Genomic DNA, 18,583 nt, shown 5'->3' with positions numbered 1-18,583 from the left:
AACAATGATAGGAAATCATAATTTTGGTGTCGATGTGCAGAATAACTATCTGTGGAATTAGTGTCTATATAAATTAAAACCAGCTTATTGACAATCATTATTTTATGAATCAGAATTTGATAAGAACAGCAAAAGATATCTTTATGTTCTGTTTTGTGGTATTAAAAAGAAGCATTTAAGTATTTAAGAAGATTTACAAAAGAGACATTATCTGCAGCCCCAATATAATCACTTACCAAATTATAATGTCATACATAGCCAGAATAAGCTGGATCAAGAGAACTACTGTCTGAGATGTTAAATATTTGTTATATCATGTAGCAAAACAGTGGCTGCTTTTTTAGTAGAACAGGACAAGAGTCTTGCACCTTTGTAGTTCACATCCTGGATGACTGGCACATTTTTCCTAGAAAACATAAATATTGTTCAAATTGTGTAGCTTTCTTCTCTCATAGAACCTTAATTAAAAGGTCAGATATTTCCCAACAAGTCTGTAAAACTTTAGATTATTCTATCTTGGAATGAAAAATAATATAAAAGGACATAATTTGCTTTTTTTTTTTAATAAGAATAAGACTTTTTAAAATCTACTTTAATGCCCTAATACAACAGAGGAGTACATTGAAATGAAGGGGGAATTACATGCTTATTAATGATGGAATATGTACCTGAAAATTCATAGACTGTTGAGTATTCAGTAAATATTAGATACTATTTACTTTGTCCCTGGCACTACAGAGTAAAGAAAAGTTTAGATGCATTTATTTTACCATCAAAGAAATAAAACATGTTATACAATTTTCATTTTAATTTTTTTTCTCATTTGGAAGAACATTTTTATGAATGAGTATTTTATCAGAAAATGCCAAAAATATAAATTCCATGTATATTGGATGAATGTTCCTTTTCAAATTAGGGCAGTTGCTCTATTTGGTTTGCTATTGTTGCTCTAAGGTAATATCTGTTTGTCTAGTAAACATCAATTGGATGTCCTACAGATAACGCAAATTTATCCCCTATTTAAAAAAACAGAAGAGAACAAATTATAAAGAAAATTTCTTTCTTCGTGGATTAAGGAGAGGAAGAATCCCAGAGTCAGTGGGAGATGATTGAAAACTGTGGCTTGATGCTGCAACATTTTTTGTCTCACTTTTACTATTTTTACTATTTTTCTCTTACAACATTACAAGTAAGGGTTGGGGCTGTAGCTCATTGTAGAGCACACACCTCGCACGTGTGAAGCACTGAGTTTGATCCTCAGCACCACATAAAAATAAATAATGATATTGTGTCTAACTACAACAACAAATTTTTAAAAATTACAAGTAGTTTTGAAAATTAAAGGTAAATCTACTATAATAAGAATATAATATAGAATATATAATATAATATTTCTATGTAATATAGAAATAAAAATTACTGAGAAAATTATTTTAGAACATTTGCCCCATAGGAAAGATGTAAATAAACTAATGAATCCTTATTCCTTTATTCCCGTTTCATCATTTAAGACTTCATCTGTGAACAGCTTATAGGTACTAAAAAAATGGAGAAAAAAAATGTTGGGCCAGAGATAATTTTGTACAAACAGTTCTATAATTTGAAATTTAAACAGAAGATTTCATTTTATTTAGAAACTGTTTGGAGCAGCCACACTGTGCTGGAATTATCACAGCACTGTTAGACCCTAAAGCTTCTCTCCTTCATTTATAAAAGACTTTGTTCTTCTTTATATAGAGAACAAAATAAGCAACTAACAGGGACCATTGGTGAAGATAACTTCTACAATTGACAAGACTTTATCAGTGAAACATATAGGCAGACATTATATAATACATATTAAGGCAGTATCCAGACTTTAGCTCATTCACATAGTTATATTTCTCCGACCTGAAATTTTGCTTGGAAAAATATTAAACAATTTATTATTAATTTTTCAATGTTGCTTTTGCTCTTATTTTTAGGGTACATTTTAGATGTGACTAGATAAACTTGTCATATAAGCAAAGCACATTTTTATGGACCCCTCTTATCCTACACAAAGAGGGACTCCATGCCAACCCATTTAAATCAGGATAGTCAGGATGAGAACTGCTTATACAGGAATAAATGGAAAAGTATCTGGGAGATTTTGTTGACCTGTGGCAAAGTTAAAACCTAGGTGTTCCCTCTTCACTGGTCTTTTTATTTCTCTTAGGATAGAAGTTCTCAAAGATTTCTTTACCTCACAGTTATTCCAGGAATCTGATGAAAATGCAGAATCTAAAAATCTAAAGTGTGGCATAAGAACTCACCATTTTAATAAACATCTCAAGCAGGTGATCTGGCAAAACACTTTGCTAAATACTTAGCAAAACACTTTCTGCTTTCAGAAAGTGATTTGATAAATTCTCAGTCAGGCTGACCACTAGTCCAATTTGATAGATCTTTGAAAAGCTTGATTAAAATGCACCCTCTAGGGCTGGGGTTGTGGCTCAGTGGCAGAGCACTTGCCTAGCACTGGGTTCAATTCTTAGCAATGCATAAAAATAAACAAATAAAATAAAGGCATGCTGTCCATCTACAACTAAAAAAAAAAAAAAAGAGCAAACAAAGGCATACCGTCCATCTACAACAACAACAAAAAATGATCCCTCCACTACTTCAGTGATGCTTTTTTTGGCTAATAGGTAACTATTTAAACAAATTTTAAAAGCATTAGTAATTGACAGGGATGACACTCCAGCAGTTTTTTTTAAATGCATCTCTTATTCTACTTATAAGATACTTTTCTCATGTCAAGATTATAATTTTGTATATATACTCTTTTTAAATCTCCCAACTATGTTTCCTTTTTTTTTTTTTTTTTAATGGTGCTGAGGATTGAACCTAGGGCCTTGTGCATGCAAGGCAAACACTACCAAATGAGCTATATCCCCAGCCCCCAACTGTGTTTCAATTCAGTACTAATCCACATAACTTTCTAAAATTCATTTTTGTACTGATTGATAAAGTGCTCATGAAAACTCTATAATGTTTTCACATCAAGAAAAGGCTCCTTGGGGCTATAATTAGATGCCAGCAGCATACTATCAAATTGGGCAAGATATCTTAAGCATATTTGACCCAAAAGTACATACCATTTCATTCATGTGAAGTAAAATATAAGGAAATCAGTGTTCCTAGAAATTAGGGTGGTGTTTACCCTTGGAGGGTATAAGGTAAATAGTGACTCCATGGCACAAGTGAAAGAAGGTGGGGACTTCTGGGATGCTGGTGATATTCTGGTTCTTGAATTAGGTGTTGATTATACATGTGTCCATTTATGAAAATGTATTGTGCTGTCTACACTTAGGATTATCTTTATTTTTTTTATACTTGTATAAATATATCAATGAAAAGTTACTATCAAAAGCAGACCAATATTTAAGTTCTACTTGTTAGCTGTTTTACTTTTTTTTCTCAGTGTTGCTTTTTGCATATTCAGAGTGTTCCTCATCTCTTATTTATACTAGTTAATAACTTTTTTATAGTTAAGAGATATTCTGTACCTGATACCTCAAACCAAATTTCTAAAAGAGAATATTCCTCCTCCCAATTATTTTTTACTGGTGTATTATATTTGTACATGATGTTGGGACTTGTTACATATTCATATATGCATACATTCTAACAATACAGTTTAGCCAATAGAGGCTGTTGCTTTTCATTAGGATTCTAGGCTGTATATAATGCAGATATACATATATGTATGTGTCTATCTTTATGGCTTAGAAAGTGTTTGTGTCAAGCATGGTGGCATATGCCTATAATCCCAGCAAATCAGGAGGCTGAGGCCAGAAGATCACAAGTTCAAGGCCATCCTCAGCAACTTAGTGAGGCCCTAAACAATGTAGCAAGATCCTCAAAATAAAAAATGAAAAGGGCTGGGGATGTGGATCGGTGGTTAAATGCCTCTTGGTTCAATTCCTGGTACAAAAAAAAAGTGTTTGTTTTGATGCATTGGGGATTGGACCCATTCCATCACTGAGCTACATCCTAAGCCCTTTTATTTTTATTTTGAGATAAGGTCCGCTAAGTCTGGTCTTGAACTTGTCATCTTTCTACCTTAGTCTCCCCAGTTGTAGGGATTACAAGTGTGAACCACCATACCTGGCTAAAAGGTATTTTATTAAATTTCATATAGTCTGTTATCATTGATTGAGAGAAGTTAATTTTGTCAGTGTTTCATGTGCTTAAAAGATACTATCATCATTAAAGTGATTTTTGAGGCAGACCAGTATTATCTTTATGGTATACAACCACAGTGATGGTAAGGGTAAAAGATTCAGGAAAAGTCAAATAGCACCTGGATAGAAATGGACTCAGAATTATAAAACTCTTAGGCTATTGATATATTGCTTGGCTTACTGAACTCAAAACTTGTAGTTTAACCTTTCTAGATCAGAAACACTCATTTTGTATAGGTGTTAAATTTCATTAGATGAAGGTACATTTTTACAGATTTTAGAAATATAACATTTTCAGGTTAGGCAGAAATTAGAAATTAAAGAGAATATTAATACCTTTATGCCTCCTTAGAAGTAAGAATACTTTGTTATATTTTACAGAAGCATAGGGAAAAAATGGCATAGGAAATAGCTTACATTTTCATAAAGTTAATGTGAGTTCTTAATTACCTCTCATGCAAAATAACATGGCACAATTCTTTGATTTATTCTGATATGCAAAAAGCATGTTAGCAAAAATTATAACTTGTACTTTCAATATTTCAATCCTACTTAGTATTCAAACAGGTATTGATTATAATCATAGATAATTTTAGCAGTTTGGAGTGTTTGTTTCATTAACCTTTCGAAGAAGTGCTGAGAGATTAAGGTGCAGTTGCACTGAGAGTGGGATCGAGGTTTATAATAGCCCCAGGGAAACCAACACTTGTTCATATGAGAGGTATAGTGAGATTAGAGTCTACGTTTACTGAGAAGCAGTGGTTTAGAAATTGCACATCTTATTGAAGTCTCATTGTTCTCACAGGTCAGACAATTTCTATTACATTTCTTCAGCTTCTCAAGCTTTCTAAGGCACCTTTGCACCCTAGCTTTTTAGCTGCGAACAGTAAAATAGTTTAGACACTCTTTACATATTCGCAATCCACAGAGAGAAAACAACAGATGAGCCTAGCAAATTAAGCCCCCAAATACTGTTACTTAACGAAATACCCTTTTTTCAGCTCATTTCTGTGCACTGATAAAGCATTTTAACATTTAAATTATATTTGTGATAAATATTTTTGTTGCCGTTTTATTATCGTAGCTTATTGTCTTTATTTTTTATTTTCCATCCTTAGATCCATGTTAAAGCTCATTTTGACTATGACCCCTCAGATGATCCTTATGTTCCATGTCGAGAGTTAGGACTGTCGTTTCAAAAAGGGGACATACTTCATATCATCAGTCAAGAAGATCCAAACTGGTGGCAGGCCTACAGGGAAGGGGATGAAGATAATCAGCCTCTAGCTGGGCTTGTTCCAGGTAACCAGCAATATAATAGAAACTACATAGTGTTAAAAGAACATTTAAGGGACTGGGAGTATAGCTTAGTGGTAGGGCATGTGCTTAGCATGCACAAGGATCTGAGTTTATTCCTTAGCACCCCTCCCCCCAAAAAATTATTTTCAGGTATAGGTCAAAAGAAGATGAAGGTCAGTCATCTTGAAAGACTCCTATACTAAAACCTTAATCTTATGAGGAAAATACATTTTCCATTGTTTGTATCATTGGTAACTTAAAGGTAAAAAGCAAAAATTATTAACGTCTACATTATAAGATCTAGCATAGTACTTACTACATACTAAATGCTCAATGAAAACTTTTTGGAAGTTGAATTAATTTAATTACATTTTCTAATGTGGATTTATTATTTATTTTTTATAATAGTTATAATAATTTAGTGAGATACAAGGACTGATTGAGCAGTATTGAAACGATTAACTTATATATGATATATAAGCTTATATATGATAGCTAACATTATCATATATAGGTTTATATATGATAGCTAACATTACTAATCTAATGGGTGGCAGAAGGAGTTGCAAGGGATAACACAACACACACACACACATACGAAGAATTACTTCTAATAAAAATTTTAAAATAGTTTTATCCTTTTATCTTAAATATCTTACTCTTTCTGCTTTTTTCTTCTGTTATTAAGGGAAAAGCTTTCAGCAGCAAAGGGAAGCCATGAAGCAAACCATAGAAGAAGATAAGGAGCCAGAAAAGTCAGGTTAGACGTTTATACTTGATATTAATAAGAGATGTCTTGAGTTTTCATCTGGAACCATGTTTAAACTTGCATATCAGAACTGTCAAGAAAGATATATTCATGGGAAATATGATGTAAGAGGCAAAATATTAGATTGATAAAGATTTTAAGTTATTAAAGATTATCTCTGTGTAGTGTATTAATGGAAAATTATAAATACTTTTGGGAAAGAGTTCTATGAATAGTGTATTGAATATCTATAAATTTAAATGAAAAACAAGTTTGAGTTCTTCAGGTTGAAATGTGTACCTTTGTTTAATAAAACAAATACCACATTTACACTCACTTGTGATTTCTCAACAGGAAAACTATGGTGTGCAAAGAAGAATAAAAAGAAAAGGAAAAAGGTTTTATATAATGCCAATAAAAATGATGGTAAGTTCTACTCTCAGGTATACCTGGGTTTATATCTGAAAGGAGTCTGTCTAATGCTAGAAAGAAATTAAAATAGTATTTTCAATGAGTTTTTTTTCCCCAGTCCTATATTGACCCTAAATGTAACATGTGCTTAAGAAAGTCATTAAGTAGAAATTATTTTCTTTTAGAGTCCTGTGAGTAATATGATGTTTTAAATTCTAGAAAAACTGATAAAAAATAAAGTAATATTAAACATATGTGGTGTTATATTGATGGTTTCTTTTAATTTCTTAAATTCTTTCTAAAAATATGGCTTGCTTATAACTAATTCTTACAAAACATGTCTGAAGTGAAAAAATATATATTTTGTCATTCATGGCACACATTCCAGAGGCAGCTCATTTCACAGAGCCCATTACTTGCTAGCTGAGTCAGGAGCATAGGAATTTTTTTTTTTTTTTTTTTTTTTTTTTTTGACTGGTTGCTAAGATTAAAAAGTGTTGAAGTTGTAGCTTCTCTTAAAATCAAGAGCTCTAATAACTCTGGGCTTGTATTCCTAATTGACAATTATCACTGGACATGAATGATAGCTGCTATCCTTATATTTGAGAACCTGTTGTCTTGTTCAACAGTCTCCATTATTCCTAGCTTTTTAAAAACCCATTCTCATTTTCGGTTTAATTATCTTCTTGATTGGTCTTCATGGGCGTTTGAATTTGCTACCTGTGCTTTGGTTCATGTTAGAAACAAGGCAAATAATAAAAGCACCCCTTCTTAAACAATTTATAAGATGTATTATCTCAAGAATGTGAAATCTTTAGGAGTAACAAAGTAATGAAGATAAAATGTTACAGATTACTAAACTGTTCCATACTATACTAAACCTGAAAGTCAGTTAGCTTTAATTTTTTTCTAAAATAAAACTTATTGAGTTTTTGATCTTATCTGTATAGTTGTGATTAATATCTGTTTAATTTTTTGAAACAATGTGAAATTAACTGGTCTACCTCTCAGAGCTACTAAACCGTGGAAAACTTGGTAAATCTGAAGCCTGTAGAGAGATAAACTAAACTAACTGTATAAATCAAAATGCAACTGTTGTCTGGTTGTACATGTTAGAAGGAACTCAAAATAGAGAAAGCATTTTAAGATGGGAAGGAATTACATTTGTTCTTCAAAATTATACCAATAATATTTTTAATGTATAGCTACCATTTGTAATATCTACTCTATTCCATGGCAGCATCTATCTGTATGCTTTTGGTTCTCACAGTAAATTCCTTGAGATTACAGATGATAGATTCAAGTTCATATATTAAAATGATCTGCTTAAATTCTTACAGCTTAAACAGTTGAGCTGGAATTTAAACAAATGTAGTTTGAGCACTGACCCTGTGCCAGACTCTGTACTGAGCATTTGCAAGACTAAGATGGTCCCTGACCCTATGGAATTTATAGCTAAAAAAGTTTGACTTCATATTTGATGCCCTTTCCTAGTTAGGTGAAGTAACGTGAGTGAAGACATGGCAGGCTGCTAGTTGTCTACCTTTGTTCTTACCACTTTAGCTCCATTTCATTTGGGTTATGGACTTTACAAATGTTACCCCACCCATGATATTTTGTATCTCATCTTGAGTCATGATTCTGCATTAGAATAAAGTAGATATAAGTGCAGAAAGTGTGTATAGCATAAGTCTGACTTGTTTTCAAGTTATACAACTGTAGGACAGTATTCTAGCACTACATTTAAATGTTTGTCTGTGCCTGCTGTTTGTATAAGCATATCCATTATGACTGATTTTAAAAACAACTCCCTTAAGTAGAGTGTTAGTTTCTGCATTTTACAAAAATGATATTTTCTTTAGTTTATTCCCTGGCACCCTACCTTCTGTCAAAGTATTCACTCCAAACTGGTGATTTTATGTTAGGATTAGTATAATTGAGGTGTATTAGACATTCAAACACAGTATGAAAGAAGCAGTAAAAATTTCTAAAAGGATTAATATATTTTTATCTGATTTATTTTCATAGCACCCTGGCAAGGATATAATAGCATGGAAAAATGCTCATGATATTATATCACTCACATGTTTCTATCATAATGCAAAAAGTTAAGCATTGTAAGGACAGTAAATTGTGCTTCTTTCCAATTTGGGGGGGAAGATCTATAGGTATTTATATCTTTATGATGTGTAGTAATTCTGTCTGAAGGGCTTAACTTTTTCTTTCCTAAAGATTATGACAATGAGGAGATCTTAACTTATGAAGAAATGTCACTTTATCATCAACCAGCAAATAGGAAAAGACCTATCATCTTGATTGGTCCACAGAACTGTGGCCAGAATGAATTACGTCAAAGGCTCATGAACAAAGAAAAAGATCGATTTGCATCTGCAGTTCCTCGTAAGTTTGGACACATTTCCACATTTCCATTTCCCTATGCTTGTCAGCTTACCACTTCAGAACCTAACTGGGCAAATTTACATTTATTTCAATTGAAACAATGTCAATGAAAGAAGAACTTTAATAAAATATTTTTTTTTAATTTTTTTTTGTCAATAGACCTTTATTTATTTATATGTGGTGCTGAGAATCAAATCCATGGCCACACACATGCTAGGCAAGGGCCGTACCACTGAGCTACAAACCAGCCCCTAACAAAATATTGTGGCATATTTTTAGTAAAGATAGTTCTTGAGTGATTGACATTTTCCTAACAGTATAGTTAATTATTTTCTAAGTGAATTTCAGTTTGGACCATTGAACAATTCCCTCTTCATAATCAGCTTCTGGTTCTATAAACTGATTGTGAAGATAGAAATTAAGACTTCATCTCTGAAAACTAAAGTGTTTCAAGACTGTATAATGCCTAATCCTAGGATAATAAGTTTTAGGAAAAAATGAATGAGTGTTTTAAGTGCAAGATGAAGTTATTTAAAGAGTAAACATAAAATGAATCAAGGTAGCTAAATTTAACTTAAGATACTACGAACACATTTTTGTTCATGTCTCAATCTGGAATAAGATCAATGTTAAACACATGGGCTCATAATATTTCCTCAATTCACTAATTCCTAATCTGTGTTAAAAAGTAAAAATTCTTTTTGATTAGATGTATTTATCCCCACTCCTCATTCTTATCCATGCTTATTATCTTATCTAATTTTGTTTACCTAGATACAACTCGGAGTAGGAGAGACCATGAAGTGGCTGGTAGAGATTACCACTTTGTTTCACGGCAAGCCTTTGAGGCAGATATAGCAGCTGGAAAGTTCATTGAGCACGGTGAATTTGAAAAAAATTTGTATGGAACCAGCATAGATTCTGTACGGCAAGTGATCAACTCTGGCAAAATATGTCTTCTAAGTCTTCGTACACAGGTGAGGCAAGAATTGTGGCTTAGGATGTTGAATTTGGCATATTTTGCAAAGTAATCCAGTAAGAACTCTGTTTTGGTCCAAGAATGACAGAGCCTAATTAAATTCTCATTGTTTTTCTAACAATTTGCTATGTAAAATCAAATAGGTTCACTTTACATATGTTTATGTTTTTGGAAACTTAAAATATAGTAACATCTGGTAATACTTTGAATGTTTTAGAGATTATAAAAGAATTTCATTTTTCTATTCAGATTTGACAACAGGTAGAAAATTTAAAGGTCATTGTTCAAGTGATAACAAGTGTCACAATGAATGGTTTTATGTAAATAATGAAATTTCAATCAGTGTCTGTTAGGTTTTATATAAATAATGAAACTTCAGTCAGTGTCTGTTATTTGGCAGACTAAGCAAAAATTTAAAATTATCAGTGATTCTTAGGTTTCTTTTTTTTTCTTAGATTTCTGTTTTTAAAATTTTTAGAAATTTTGGGTTTTAAAGATTGTGTCTATTATGGAAATTTTTTAACTTTTTCTAGACTATTCAGCGTCAGCATAGTTTCTTTAATGTGATTAAATCTGTTGCTCATGTCAACTCAGGCCACACAGTGGTTTGTTTTCTTTTTTATTTTATTTGTTCTTTTTAGTTATACATGACAATAGAATGTACTTTGGCATATTATATTTATATGAAATATAACTTATTCTAATTAGGATCCTATTCTTATGGTAATGCAGTTATCCTTGTCATGTATTCAAATACAAGGCTAGGAAAGTTATGTCCAATTCATTCTACTATCCTTCCTGTCCTGCCCCCTTCCCTTCATTTCCTTTGTCTAACCCAATGGTTAAACTTATTTCCTAATTGTTCTTATTTTAGATTGAGATATGAACAAAAATGTATTTGTAGTATCTTAAGTTAAATTTAGTTACCTTAATCCATTTTACGTTTACTCTAAATCACTTCATCTTGCACTTAAAACACTCATTCATCTTTTCCTAAAACTTATTTCCCTAAGATTAGGCACTGCATAGTCTTTTTTTTTTTTTAATAAAGTTGGTATTATTTTATTTGGACCTTTATTTTACTTATATAAATATGTGGTGCTGAGAATTGAACTCAGTGTCTCACACATACTAGGCAAGCGCTCTACCACTGAGCCACAACCCCAAGCCCCATTTATTGATTCTTGATTGTACTTCTTGAGCTTTAGGAGTTCATTTAGAAAACTAAGAGGCCCAGAATAGCCAAAGCCATCCTTAGTGAGAAGAGTGATGCAAGAGGCATCACAATACCAGATATAAACTATACTACAGAGCCACAGTAACAAAAATGGCATGGTATTGGCACAGAAACAGAAATGAAGACCAATGGAACAGAATAGAAGGCACAGACACATAAATACAGTTACCATGTACTAGACAAAGGTGCCAGAAACATACATTGGAGAAAAGATAGCCTCTTCAACAAATGGTGCTAGGATTTTTGGAAATTCATATGTAGTAGAATGAAATTGAACCCCTATCTCTCACCCTGCATAAAACTCAACTCAAAGTGGATCAAAGACCTAAGCATTAGACCAGAGACCCTGTGCTTATTAGGAGAAAAAGTAGGTCCAATCCTATATCATGTTTGTGCACTTTCTGAGGTAATATATCTGCTATTTTATGGGTGCCTGTGAAAGCAGAAACAGAGTTGTCTGTCAACAAAACTGTCCTTTTGGCTCAGATACCCCTAAATCCAACCTCAGACACTGGCCTGATGCCACATGTTCAAAAAGAGAAATCAGACCCATCTGGAGAGGCTAACAGCCCCTCCTTGAGGGGCATTCGGCAAAGCACACATTAAAAGGGAAGCATTACAAGACAGTTAAAGAAAAACAGGACCTTGAGAGGGAGCCATTACAAAGGGTAAAGACCTCACTAAAATCAAAGTTTCACATATGCTTCATCTAAAATATTAAGTAAAAATATTGCATCTAAAACATTTTTTTTTAAAAAAGTAAAAACTTAAGATGTACTTTTGGACCATAGATTTTCCACTTGCCCTTTAGTGCTTTGGGGCTCAAGTGGTAGAGGGGTGGATGCACTGCTGTGTCCAACCACCTGCTCCAGAACCCAGCTGGACAAGAGGCTGCATTTATGGCTCACTCCCTTCTGTTTATGGCTCTGGTCACTGTTGTCCGTGGAAGTGGATGGGGACAAGGACATCCCTTTCTTTTGGCATCCCTGAACATGATGTAAGAGTGCTTAAGATAATAGAGAAGACACAGACCAAGGCTTCTGTCTCCCTTACAATATCCCACGCTCCTTGCTTACCTCCCCTGAATTCTTGGCTGAAAGCATCTCTTCTAGAGTCTGGCCTCCCACCCCACCTACTGGGAACACTGAGTGTCCTCTGTCAGCAGGAAGGGACTGGTTGTGGCACATGGATGGCTCCTCTCCACAGGCCTGGTTAGAATAGTGGGGTGAAGAGGAACTGCTCCTCTCCTAGCCCATAGATTGGTTGGCTTTGGCTGTACTTGATTGTACAGCTCCTGTGCACCCCATGGCTGAGTAGCCCTTGAGGTCCTTATGTGTGAGGTTGGGCCCCAGCATGATCTTAGGACAGCCTGACTAGCTCTGCAACCAGAGCAAGCCCACATCAGTGATGGTCTGGATTTCCATCACAGCCTCTAGCATTGTCATGCCCGTGACCAGCAGGCTGACCAGTGAGAGCCACGGCTCCAAGGGTGCTGCTGTCAGTTGGCACTGATGCATGCCTGGGTGAAGGGCACGTCCTCTGGCGCTGCATGCTTGGATGCAGGAGGTGAGGGAGACTTGCAGTAGATCCAGTCAAACATGCCCAGCTTGCGCACCAGCTGGATGCCCTCCTTTCAGGTAGTCCAGGGACAGAAAGGCAGCTAAGTGGCTGCAAAGTGCAGCAAGGGTTCCCAGCTGGCACCAGACCTTCAGCAGCCAGGTAAACAGCATCTCGCAGCTGCTTCACAGCTTCTTACAGTGGTAATTGAAGATGGTGTCATAGATTAGGTCACCCAGCAGTTCCAGCCCTCTGGAATTCAGGGACAGATCTGGGCCCCTTGGTTGTGCACCCACAGGATCCAGGTGATTATAAGCTCATTGGGATTCTGCTTGAAGAACCAAGCAACAGCCAGGAGAATGATGTATGTGTAGTGTTGGTATCCCCAGCACATCTGAGTGGGTGCCAGCACTCTCTAGCCATGGCCACAGCTGCCCCAAGTCAGGGAAGAGCAAGAGGGTGGGGTGGGGGGCACTGCTACTGGAGCAGGAGGGAAAGTGGGGGTGGAGGACAGCAGGACACCTAGAGAATCCACCAGGATGGGTGGGTAGCCTCTCAGCTAGAAGATAATGAATCCTTCTACTCTACAGGGCATCCTAAAGTCTTAAAGAGATGTACATGGAGAATTGACTCTAAAATGGCTACCCTAAAATAGTAATTAGATTTTCTTTGTTCTTTAGCGGACAAAGGCACTAAGGCAGTACTATTTCAATTATGAACATTTGATTTAAGAGAAGTAAAAGAAGAAGTTTTTTTACTAAATTCCTTCAGAATTCTTTGTATTATTTGGGCTAGCAAGTTTTACCAAGGAACTCAGAATAGTTAAGCCTATTATCTTAATGTGTCTATCATCTCCATTTTTGTAGAATTCTTCAGTGGAGAATACACAGTGATGCAGTGGTAAAAACAAAATGAAAATTTCCATTCAAACAGTCTGCTTTTTTCTTGGATATTCTTTCCCAGAATTTTCTTTAACATCTGTATTTGAAATTTTCTCTCTAATATTATTTGTATTTAGTGCCTAGCACATAGAAAAACAATTGCCTTGAATTTAATTCCTCCAAAATGGATTTTTAATTTGGTTATTATAATTTCTAGGCAGTCTTAGCAGGATATTTTAGCATCACATGGTTGTGTCCTTCAGTGTCATTCAATTATATTTCATTACAAAAAAGATCAAGCTAACAATATATAAGAATTTATAGTCATGTAGTATATTCTTAATAATCTTAAAATACTGTGAATTGGGGGTTGGGGTTGTGGCTCACCTAGCATGCACGAGGCACTGGGTTTGATCCTCAGCACCATATAAATGTAAAATAAAGGTATTGTGTCCACCTAAAGCTTAAGAGTAAATATTTTTAAAAAATACTGTGAATTGTTTGTTATGAGGATGTTTCAAAATACTTATCAGCAGTGTTTTTTTAAATGACATTATTATGTTCCAAGTATATTATCAAGAAATAGTTCAATTATGAAAATAATTTTAAAAATCCATATATCTTTTCTTTGCAGTCTTTGAAGACCCTCCGGAATTCAGATTTGAAACCATATATTATCTTCATTGCACCTCCTTCACAAGAAAGACTTCGGGCATTATTGGCCAAAGAGGGCAAGAATCCAAAGGTAAAATTGTACTATTGTACTGTTTCATGGAAGATAAACACAAAATAATCCTGATCTAACCTATTACAGTGCTTAAAAGCTATATGAGCTTCAGGTTTCAAACTGATTATTTTTTCAAGGTTATCTCTTGCCCCAAAATTGCCATAGTTGCCACTGGTTAGACCATGGCAGCTGTCCAAATCAGAGGAAGCTATTGTTATTCCCAGACATTTCCTATTGTTAACTCCAAATGCATCATAACTTCTGGGTTCTTTTAAAGCTTCTTTAATCTTCTTTGCATGAATCTACGACATTTCCAAGAGGATTCTGTGGGCCACCGTCCACCCCAAAAACTCTTAGCAAATTCCTAGGGATCACTCATTTACTGTCCCACATTTGTATGGTACCAGAATTAAGGCTCTTCTTGCTTTTTTTTTTCCCCCTCTAACTTTGTTCTGTTTTTATTTTCCTTTGGGTCTTCTTACATAATCTGGAACAGGAAAAAAAATTTTTTTTAATTAATTTAGATCTGTGCTGGATATGGTGAGATAGTCCATGTTATACTAAATGTTATTAACAATTAAATGACGAATAATATACTGATACACCAATCAGAAGGTAATGATGTTATTTAAATATATAAAATAATTCTGTCAAGTGACTTGCTGTATGGCAAAGTAATAAATACTCTTCTCCTTTATTTGTTACTAACTTCTTAAATATATCAATTTTAGACAGGGATCATGGGCTGAGGATATAGTTCTATGGTCCAGCATTTGCCTAGCACATGTGAGGCTCTGGATGATCCCTAGCACTGCAAAGAGAGAGGGATCACCACCATTGCCTCATTTCATTTGCTGTACCTCTAAACCTCCTTAAAGATAGACATCAAAAGTACTATAATATTTTTTTTCTTTTGAATCTTGACCTTCTACCATGACCACAAACCTTCCTGCCACAACCCCTAGATATCTTTCTCCATTCTACATCTATTTAATATTTCCTATTCAATCTGTATGTTGTGTATTATTTTTTAATGTCTTTAGCTGTAGACATTAGGGACTTTTTTCCCATCAGGGTCTTTTCAATTATGTTGAGCATAATTCTGGTTGCTTTGTCTAAGCTAAGTAGGCTACCTGGTTAAAATAGAGCTTTACTCCTTTTCATTTTTGCAGCATACTTGTAAATTCAAATAATTGGGGTCAGAATATCTGTTGTCCTCTGCACTTGGGACAGTTCAAAAGAAATATGAAACATAGTTGTTGGTTATTCTAGAGGAGGAGGATCACAATATAATATAATATAATAAGGGAAATTAGCTTAATACTATATAAAACTTAGTGTCCGAAAACTACTTAGGTAGACCAGAAACACTATGGTTGCTGAAGGAAAATATGCACACTAAGGTACTGGGGTATAGCTCAGTGGTACAGTGCTTGCCTAACATGCACAATGCCCTGGGTTTAATCCCCAGCACCACCAAAAAAAAACACAAAAGCACACTGAGGAATAGAGTGAATTCTCTTCTGCTCATTCAGCCTAATTTTCTATTATTTTAATGCATAAACAAAGATTCAGCATCATACTATAGGCTTTACACTTCCAAAGCAAGTTAAGCAACTTTCTTCTGACAGTTTTCTCATGGATGTTTTGTCTTCTTTATATTGAATTCTGTCTGCGTTAAATTGAGCAAAATCTAGAAAGATGCATATTATAAATGTTTTTAAAGCAAGAACTTAATACCAAAATATTTTACCAATATACAGTATACTTGATTTTCTAATTAGAACATCCTAATTCTTTTAACTTAAATTTTTTAATGTATACTTTTCCTCAGTGCATATACATTTTAATTGTATGATTCATTTATTCAGTATGATTTGGCCAAATGTTTACCCATGTGTGACAATCAAGATTTAGAACATTTCTGTCACTCTAGGAAATTCTCTCATGCCCCTCTGAAGCTACTACTCATCCATTCCTCCCTGTGCCACCATTTATCTGCTTACTGTCACTATAGATTGGTCTGTTCTAGAAGTTCATATAAATGGAGCCATACAGTATGTTTGTGTCTGACTTTTGATCAGCATAAGATTTCAGATTCATCCATGTTGCATCTAAAAATAGTTCATTCCTCCTTAAGTCTGAGTAATATACTGTGATATAAAATACACCCAAATGTGTTTGTTCATTTTCCAGTTGAAAAACATTTGATTTGTTTCCAGTTTTGAGCTGGTATGACCAAAGCTGCTCCAAACATTCATGTACTCTTTTGGTGGGCATGTCTTTATTTCTCTTGAATAAATACCTAGAAGTAGAATTGCTGGATCATATGATAATATCTCCTACTTATGTTACTATCTCCTTTGCTATTTTAGCTGTATAAAAAAAAATTGTACACTGCTACCACCAGTATATAATGGTTCCAGTTGATCCATATTCTTAGAAATGTTTATCAACTATGTGTTTTATACATATATATTTGGTACTAAAGATTGAACCTAGGGGTACATAACCACCGAGCCACATCCCCAGCCCTTTTTATTTTTTTTTTTTGAGACAGTTGCTTAGGGGCTTGCTTAGTTGCTGAGGCTGGCCTTGAACTTGCAGTCCTCCTGCCTCAGCCTCCTAGATTGCTGGGATTATAGGCATGCACACAATTCCTGGCTATATGTAATTTTTTTTAAGTCATTCTAATAGATGTGAAATGTTATTATTAAAGTTTTCATTTGCATTTTCCTGATGATTTTTCATATAGCCATTTGTACATATTCTTTTGTGGAATGCCTCAAGCCTTCTCATTTTTAAAAAGTTTATTTCATTTTCTGATAAGAATTTTTAATGTATTTTTCATGTAAGTCCCTTATTAGATGTATGTATTATAATTATTTTCTCCAGTCTTTGTATTTTTTTTGATACTTTTTTTAAAAAATATTTTTTAGTTGTAGAGGGACACAATATCTTGTACTTATTTTTATGTGGTGTTGAAGATCGAACCCAGTGCTTCACAGTGTGAGGCAAGCACTCTACCACTGAGCTACAACCCCAGCCCTGTACCATTTTTTTAAAAGTATCCTTTGAAGATCAGAAATGTTAATAAAGTTCACTTTTCATTTTCCCAAGGTCAATTATTTTTGTGCATGTCTAAGATATTTACCTCTAAGATTGTAAAGATTTTATCCTACATTTTCTTCTTAAAGCTTCTTAATTTTTACATTTAGGTCTGTAATGTACATTAAATTAATCTTAGTTTTAGTTTGAGGTGAGGGTGGAGGTTTTATTTTTAATTGTTCAGGCATCATTTACTGAAAAGACTGTCCCTTCCTTGTGAGTTATGTTGGCACCTTTATTGAAAATGAACTGACCAGATGCATTGGAATGATGGTTAAATGGGTCTGGACTCTATGTAGCATCATTTTAAGTCTTGAAAAACAGGCAATAAAAAAGGAGTGAAGTACTGCTATATGCTGTCATGGGTGAACCTTAAAAACATTATACTAAGTGAAAGAATCTGGATGTAATAGACCACATGTTATATGATCCCATTTATATACGATGTCAGAAAAGGCAAATCTGGAATCCTAAAATAGATCAGTGGCTGTTTAGTGATTGGGGTTAGGGAAAAAAGGTGCTAATGGTTATAGGTTTTGGTTTGGGGGCTAGGGGCAGGTGATAAAAATGTTCTATAATTGATTGTGGTGTCAATTGCAGAACTCTATGACCATACTAAAAACTATTGCGTGATATACTTTAAAGGGGTGAATTGTGTGGAATTGTCTGGTATATGAATAATAGCTCAAGAAGCTGTTACTGTACTACTACCACCACCCTCAAATAAAAATCCTGACAGGCCTTTCTTGTAGAAAGTGAAATAATTATTTTAAAATTGATATAGAAAGTAAAGGGAATTACGAAAATACTTCAGAAAAACTGAGTTGGAGGGCTTTTGTCTTTATGCACTTAGTGTCTTACACTTTGACTTTAATTGCACTTCCTCTAGTTTCTGAAGATGAAAGCTTAATATTGTTATCTTTTTTTTTTTTTTTTGGCAGTGCTGGAATTAACCCCAGTGCCTCATGCATGCCAGGCAAGCACTTTACCATTGAGCTATGTCCCCATTTTATCATTTTATTTATATT

The 18,583-nt window shown here is 34.3% G+C and overlaps 1 protein-coding gene and 1 pseudogene across 4 annotated transcripts in view; one reads left to right on the top strand and one right to left on the bottom strand.

Annotated features, from left to right (window-relative positions):
- Pals1 (protein associated with LIN7 1, MAGUK p55 family member) overlaps positions 1 to 18,583 on the top strand; it is a 97,232-nt gene that overhangs the window by 74,129 nt on the left and 4,520 nt on the right. For all 4 annotated transcript variants that reach the window (XM_076850339.2, XM_076850340.2, XM_076850338.2 and 1 more), the window contains 6 exons: positions 5,327 to 5,510; positions 6,196 to 6,267; positions 6,610 to 6,681; positions 8,899 to 9,066; positions 9,841 to 10,043; positions 14,355 to 14,465. In XM_076850339.2, coding sequence (XP_076706454.1) covers positions 5,327 to 5,510; positions 6,196 to 6,267; positions 6,610 to 6,681; positions 8,899 to 9,066; positions 9,841 to 10,043; positions 14,355 to 14,465 — 810 coding nt within the window. The remainder of the gene's footprint in view (positions 1 to 5,326; positions 5,511 to 6,195; positions 6,268 to 6,609; positions 6,682 to 8,898; positions 9,067 to 9,840; positions 10,044 to 14,354; positions 14,466 to 18,583) is intronic.
- Positions 12,332 to 13,233, bottom strand: LOC143393469 (uncharacterized; annotated as a pseudogene).

The sequence above is a fragment of the Callospermophilus lateralis genome, chromosome 3, assembly GCF_048772815.1.
Source record: "Callospermophilus lateralis isolate mCalLat2 chromosome 3, mCalLat2.hap1, whole genome shotgun sequence".
Lineage (NCBI taxonomy): Eukaryota > Metazoa > Chordata > Mammalia > Rodentia > Sciuridae > Callospermophilus > Callospermophilus lateralis.
Note: the sequence above shows the minus strand (reverse complement) of the source record. Positions and strands in the feature narration are given on the sequence as shown.